The sequence below is a fragment of the Portunus trituberculatus genome, chromosome 40, assembly GCF_017591435.1.
Source record: "Portunus trituberculatus isolate SZX2019 chromosome 40, ASM1759143v1, whole genome shotgun sequence".
In the NCBI taxonomy this organism is placed as follows: domain Eukaryota; kingdom Metazoa; phylum Arthropoda; class Malacostraca; order Decapoda; family Portunidae; genus Portunus; species Portunus trituberculatus.
Window position 1 is genome coordinate 19,642,475 of NC_059294.1, and position 7,500 is coordinate 19,649,974.

At 45.5% G+C, this 7,500-nt stretch overlaps 1 protein-coding gene across 1 annotated transcript in view; it reads right to left on the minus strand.

Moving 5' to 3' along the window:
• LOC123516054 (roundabout homolog 2-like) overlaps positions 1 to 7,500 on the minus strand; it is a 305,146-nt gene that overhangs the window by 81,749 nt on the left and 215,897 nt on the right. The window contains exons 6-7 of the mRNA XM_045275074.1: positions 2,019 to 2,285; positions 1,025 to 1,510 (exon numbers count right to left, since the gene is read on the minus strand). Of these exons, the coding sequence (XP_045131009.1) occupies positions 1,025 to 1,510; positions 2,019 to 2,285 (753 nt within the window). The remainder of the gene's footprint in view (positions 1 to 1,024; positions 1,511 to 2,018; positions 2,286 to 7,500) is intronic.

Genomic DNA, 7,500 nt, shown 5'->3' on the forward strand with positions numbered 1-7,500 from the left:
TTCTACCACCACAACCACCACTACCACTACTACTACAAATGAAAACACTGCACTTCACAAAAACGTAAGGAAAACACGAAAACTACCAGCACCGTCACTACCAAACAATCCCAATCAGCAAGCAACTTCGCCAGCATTACACCACCGACGCTGACAGAACTCTCCGTAGCGGCGCGCGGGGTCGGTGGGAGGCAATGGGAGGAATGCAAATGGGCATGGCAGGAAAGTTGGGCGTGAGGGTGAAGGTAAAACTGCAGCCTGACACTCAAGGGTAAGTTCCTCCATTATCCCTTCCATTCCCCGAACCCCTAACTCCATGTATTCACCGACTAACCCCTCCCAGCCCACCCCACACACCTTCACCTGGCCCTTAGCCCTTGATAGAGAGGCAATGTGTGTGTGTGTGTGTGTGTGTGTGTGTGTGTGTGTGTGTGTGTGTGTGTGTGTGTGTGTGTGTGTGTGTGTGTGTGTGTGTGTGTGTAATTCACTGTTTGATCTGCTGCAGTCTCTGACGAGACAGCCAGACGTTACCGTACGGAACGAGCTCAGAGCTCATTATTTCCGATCTTGGATAGGTCTGAGACCAGGCACACACCACACACCGGGACAACAAGGTCACAACTCCTCGATTTACATCCCGTACCTACTCACTGCTAGGTGAACAGGGGCTACACGTGAAAGGAGACACACCCAAATATCTCCACCCGGCCGGGGAATCCAACCCCAGTCCTCTGGCTTGTGAAGCCAGCGCTCTAACCACTGAGCTACCGGGCCGTTCCCATTCTATGGATTTCTTCTATTTCCTCTTCTAAGTTCTGTCTATCCTCGTCATTCAGATGTTTTAGTGTGTGTGTGTGTGTGTGTGTGTGTGTGTGTGTGTGTGTGTGTGTGTGTGTGTGTGTGTGTGTGTGTGTGTGTGTGTGTGTGTGTGTGTGTGTGTGTGTGTGTGTGAGAGAGAGAGAGAGAGAGGAACTGTGACTTACTTGTGATAGAGAGAGAGAGAGAGAGAGGAACTGTGACTTACTTGTGATAGTCAAGTCGCCGTCCTTGTCGACAGACACTCTATCGCCATCCGTCCTGAGAGGCGAGGCGCCGCGGTACCAGGTCACTGTAGGCGTGGGTGGGCCCTGGGCGCGGCAGTGCAGGATGGCGTGTGTGCGGGCGGGTAGGGTCTGATTGGTGGGTGGGATGGTGATGATGGGCGGTGGTGCATGACGGGCAGCTACCAGTGTGAGCCAGGCACGGGCGTGAGCCACCCCTGCCTCGCTCACCAGCGAGCATGTCCAGGTGCCGCCTTGATCCGTGGTCTGGGGAGTCAAAATCAGCGTTCCGTCTCGGTCCACGCGGGCGTCCTCCGATACCCAGCCCGAACCCACTGGTTGCTGCGGCAGCGAAGAGTGGGTCCAGACAGGGGTGGGTGGTGGTGTACCGCGTCCATAGCAGGGCAGTCGCACACTTGTGTTGAGGATGGCGGCTGTGTCTTTAGGGCCAGACTCTAGCTGAGGAGGATCTGTGCGGGAAAAAAGGCATCATGAGATAGAAGGTAAGGGATGGCGCAGCTGTAAATTGAAGTGCTTACAACAGTGGAAGCGCTGATTCTCCCTACAGGGAACACGCTGAATCTGATCCCCTGAATCTACCTTGCACGTCCACATGAACTTAGCACGGATTAGTTTTGCAAAATAACACAAAAGTTAATATTGTTATGAAACAATATTAGTTTTACCTGTGACGTGACGTGCTCTCCGGGAATTGTTAGGAGTTTCGTGCCGCGAGGAGACAAGATATTGACTTCCCGCGCCAGTCACAGACTGACCCCCAAACAACCTTGACCCTAACTTTTGCCCATGTGTCAGACTGAGCACAAACTCGGGTAGTGTTTTTGGTGTAAAACAAACTTCTCCTCCAATTTTCCGTGGAGCCTGAAGGCGAGCTAGGGTGTTGGCTGACCGTTCCGCAGCCAAGCGGATCTTTTCCCTCTCTATGATACTCTCCCCACTGCTGCACTTTATACTCACCGTACACCGTCAGAGTGGCGTTGGCGACCACAGTGGCCACGGAGTTTTCCGCTTGACAGATGTACACGCCGGCATCCTCTACCGTCAGGCCCGTGATCTTGAGGGAAGAGTCAGGCACCAGGCGCGCGCGCCCTACTGGCATACGGCCATCGTGCCTCCGCCACAGGATGTGAGGGCGCGGCGATCCTCCCACGCGGCACCGCAGGATGGCCTCACCATTCGTCACACCCGTCACGTCGCTGGGCAGCCGCACGAAGAACGGTCGAACTGCGGGAGAAAGAAACAAGCGACGGTGAGATAAACCTGCCTGGTGGAAGGGATGTCTTGCTGGTAACAGATGACCTAAAACTCAGACAGGCGGACGGGCAATGGCGACCACCCGGTTTTTATTTCTCTGAAGGCAGGAACAAGAAAACTTGAGAACTCTCTTCCGCCACTACCACCACCACCACAACCACCAGACTCCAGGTGAAGATAAAGAAGGGGTGACCACGAGTCCGTGTTAATGTGGCAGAAGTGCCTTTAACGCAATGGACCGGAGGGAAAACAGGATAGTATCTGTAAAAATAAAAGAAATCAGTGAGAGAGAGAGAGAGAGAGAGAGAGAGAGAGAGAGAGAGAGAGAGAGAGAGAGAGAGAGAGAGAGAGAGAGAGAGAGAGAGAGAGAGAGAGACCAATAATGGGAGAAACAAATAAGGAAATTGGAAAATAAGAAAAAAACATATAGATACATCCATGAAAGAAAACGATGATGACGTCAACAAAGAACAAAAATGTCAGACAGCGCGAGAGAAGAAAAAAGAAGGGAAAAAATGTATAATAATTGATTGGATTCGGTTCCACAGAAAACGCGTCATCCCACGCTGTGTCGCAGACTTACAAAAACGAACTCTCGCTCAAATTTAGGAAAGACTGAGAGCTGAAATAGAACGAGGAAATTTTACAGGAAAGGAAAAAAAATGTAAAGGTGAAAAAAATAAGAATATCGGAAATGTAAAATACTCAGATGTGAGAGGCAAGACGGGCAAAAAGTATAAAAATTGCCCTCTTGAAAATATGCATCTAAAAAAGACTTTCACGAAAAAAAAAACATGGAAAAATGGAAACTTCACCACCTATAACATGGAAGAAGGAGGAAAAATGGGAGAAACGAGACAGGGAAACTCAAATAAAACTTGCACACTTCACAGGAAAAAAAAGAAGAAAAAACTCTTTGGTATGGTTAAGGCTGACATCTCTCTCTCTCTCTCTCTCTCTCTCTCTCTCTCTCTCTCTCTCACACACACACAGCAGGAGAGTTTATGTTATCGTATGGCCGTGGAAGGAGAGCCACGTTATCCCGGCTGAAAGAATGAGAAAGATATTGGGGGAATGGTCATCCCTTAAATATTCGTACGGGATCAGAGGCGAGGCATTTGGTCCTGTGATTACACGCGCTGATGTGATGGTGATGGTACCGGTAGAGATGGAGATGGAGGAGATGGTGAAGGTTGTGATGGAGATAGTGGGGCGGGTAGTGGGAGTCGGGGGTAGATGAATAGAGGAAATGAGAACGAGTAGGAGGAAGGGGGAGGAAGTGAAGATGAGGTGGTAATGACGGCATGAGAGTGGAGATGATGACGGTGGTGGAGGTAGCGGTGATGGTTGTGCTGACGATAGGGAAGGTGTTAGTGAAGATGGAGGCTATAGGGGAGAGCCGCCACGACTTGCTAGGGAGGCTGGAGTGCTCTAGGAGATTAAGAAACAGAATTCCTCTATGTGTTTGTCATTTTTTATAACGCAGGAAGGGGAAAAAGAGGAAGAATGTGAGGGAGAGAGAGAGAGAGAGAGAGAGAGAGAGAGAGAGAGAGAGAGAGAGAGAGAGAGAGAGAGAGAGAGATGAAAGGAGGGAGGGAGCTTTAAGTGGTCCTTCAGGTGTGCCAGGCCAGGTGAGGCACTGTAAGATGTACAAGTTAAAGGTGAAGGGAGGCGTTTTTCTTTAATTTCTCTCTTTTTTAAATGTTTCCTCCAAGTCGACAATGGGAAGTAAATGTTTGCAATTTTGTGTTAACTTTCCATGTGTGTGTGTGTGTGTGTGTGTGTGTGTGTGTGTGTGTGTGTGTGTGTGTGTGTGTGTGTATAATTCACCTCGGTAGCCTGCTGGTCACCCAGCCAGTCTTCCCATTACGGAGCGAGCTTAGAGCTTATAGACCGATCTTCGGGTACGACTGAGACATCACACACAACATACACCGGGAAAGCGAGGCCACAACCCCTCGAGTTACATCCCGTACCTATTTACTGCTATGTGAACAGGGGCCACACATTTAAGAGGCTTGCCTATTTGCCTCGCCGCTTTCCGGGACTCGAACCCGTGCCTCTCGATTGTGAGTCGAGCGTGCTAACCACTACACTACGCGGATGTGTGTAGAGAAACCGTGTGTGTGTGTGTGTGTGTGTGTGTGTGTGTGTGTGTGTGTGTGTGTGTGTGTGTGCGCACCTAATGGAGCAAACTACCTGTTGTCGCTAGGATCGCCCCGTTTTTCGCCGCTAAATGGCGCCATGATCATTGGACTTCCCCTTACAGAGCCCAATGGCAAGACTTGGCGATAAGTAACGCGGGTACACACACACACACACACACACACACACACACACACACACACACACACACACACACACACACACGATAAAAAAAGGTAACTTCGAAAGAAAAACTAAGAAAACACTATGAAAACTACATTACGTACACTGTCTCCTTCAAGTGTAGAAACTCATCACCCCCAAATACAGAATAAAACACAGACGCCCTTTGGGAAAACGAGGGGAAGTGGTCTGCGCCTCGCCTCCACACACGCAAAACTCGCCTCATCCAAAGCATTACTGAACGGGAAAACTCACTTCAACTCCTATACTCAATACCACCCGCGCGCACTCTAGCCCTCTATCTCTCCCTCGGGCCACTCGCGTCCTCGTTCGCCTGGGGGCTTCAATGGGGTCCCAATAGTACCTCGATGCCGTAAGTTCAATGGACGCGCCGGCACAGTACTCGGACGTTGCTCTCGTACGTACTGTATATCTGGCTCACCTTACGGCTAACTGAGGCGTCCTGAAAGGCGAGTCTGGGAGCCAGTTTTGTTTCTCCTTTTTTTTGTGTCGGTTTCTCTCTCTCTCTCTCTCTCTCTCTCTCTCTCTCTCTCTCTCTCTCTCTCTCTCTCTCTCTAGTGTCAACACAGACCAGTTACAGAGGTTATTTACTCTTCTTATATCCGAGGTATCACTTTCTCGGCCAGCTTCTTCCTTCTAGGCTCCTTTCTTCTTCTTCCCTATGCCTCACTCCCCGGATAAAGCAAGTGTTTGTTATTGGGTGTCTTGATTGCGAAGTCAATACTATCAAGAAATGGAAGCTTCAATATCTCTTTTTCTCGCCTCGTCCCCTTCCACCATTTTTTCTTTTTTTTTTATTATACCAAATTAGATGAGAGTCACGCAACTGCCTACCCAGCATTTCATCAGTTCGAGATATAACTTAGTGTGTGTGTGTGTGTGTGTGTGTGTGTGTGTGTGTGTGTGTGTGTGTGTGTGTGTGTGTGTGTGTGTGTGTGTGTGTGTGTGTGTGTGTGTGTGTGTGTGTGTGTGTGTGTGTGTGTGTGTGTGTGTCTGCGTAAGCGTGCGATAATGTCTACTTTTAGTGTTCTAGCTTTTGCTATATATATATATATATATATATATATATATATATATATATATATATATATATATATATATATATATATATATATATATATATATATATATATATATATATATTTATTTATTTGTTTATTTATTTATTTATCTTTTTTTTTTTTTTTGCCCATTCGTCCCAACCATTAATCATTAGCATCAACACTGAAATCAATATCTTTATCATCATGCATAATTCTACACAACCTAATCTAATAAATAAAACAAGGTCATTATCGTTTTGGTAACAGTAGTAGTAGTAGTAGTAGTAGTAGTAGTAGTAGTAGTAGTAGAAGTAGTAGTAGTAGTAGTAGTAGTAGTAGTAGTAGTAGTAGTAGAAGAAGAAGAAGAAGAAGAAGAAGTGTAGTAGTAGTAGTAGTAGTAGTAGTAGCAGTGGTGGTGGTAGCAGTAGCAGTAGCAGTGGTAGTAGTAGTAGTAGTAGTAGTAGTAGTAGTAGTGGTAGTGGTAGTAGTAGTAGTAGTAGTAGTAGTAGTAGTAGTAGTAGTTGTTGTAGTAGTAGTAGTAGAAAAGTAGTAATAAAAGTAACAATAATAGTAATAGCAGCACCAGGTGGTGGTGGTGCTGGTAGTGGTGATGATCATGATCATGATATTGTTGCTGCCGCTACTGCTGCTGCCACTACTACTACTACTACTACTACTACTACCACTACTACCACCACCACTACCACTACCACCACTACTACTACTACTACTACTACTACTACTACTACTACTACTACTACTACTACTACTACTACTACTACTACTAGCTCTAATAATAATAATAATAATAATAATAATAATAATAATAATAATAATAATAATAATAATAATAAAAATAATAATAATAATAAAAATAATAGTAATAACAACAACACCAAAGACAGGAACAGCAGCAGCAACAGCAAAAGCATCACGATCAATCTCCTCGCCACTGCTTATCTGCTGTTCTCCCATAACCGAGTCACTCCTCGGCATCCAATCTTCCCTTTGTAATTAATTTGTTGTCTGTAATATGATTAGATTAGCAGGACCTGATTGGCACGTACAATGACATCTTCTGATCGAGTTAAGGCCGTGATTAGGAGGCGAGGGTGCCATCTAGCGCCGCCCTGATTAGTGAAGACCCGTAGCCACTGGTGATTGGCTAGCCCTCACCCAACCCACTCTCCCTTCCTCACGCTTCTTTCTCGCTGATGGTTTCAAATGACTACTAATTCAGATATTTTTGGATGATTTTAAGGACTTTTTCTTCGAAGCATATAACTGCAATGTCTGATGTAAACATTTTCTTAAATTATTTATATGTTTATTTACTTTATTTATTCATATATATTTTTCGAATTTAAATGTGCATCGAGTCCAATTCCTATGTTGAGTTTATATCTTTCGTCGAGGTCAATTCTCTCTGTCAAACTCAAAATCCTTGTGTGTCGAGTCAACACTTTTCATCTCCAATCAAAACACTTTCTTTAAATCAAATCTTTTTATATCAAATAAAAAAAAAATAAAACTTTGATCGGTATTTTGAAACATTCTCTTCTCACCAAGACTATTTTCAAAAGCCAAACAGATTATTTTCAAGAGTGTTTCTCCTGTTTGTAATATATTAACCTCATTAATCTATCACTAGAATGATATAAACACACTTAAAAACCGTGTGACATAAACTTTAGAGCCTATTGCATGTAGTGCTGATGAGGAGTAGGCGTGTTTCAGAAAATGGTCATCTGTCATGAATAAATCTCTATTCGAATACAAACCTTTCTGGCGTA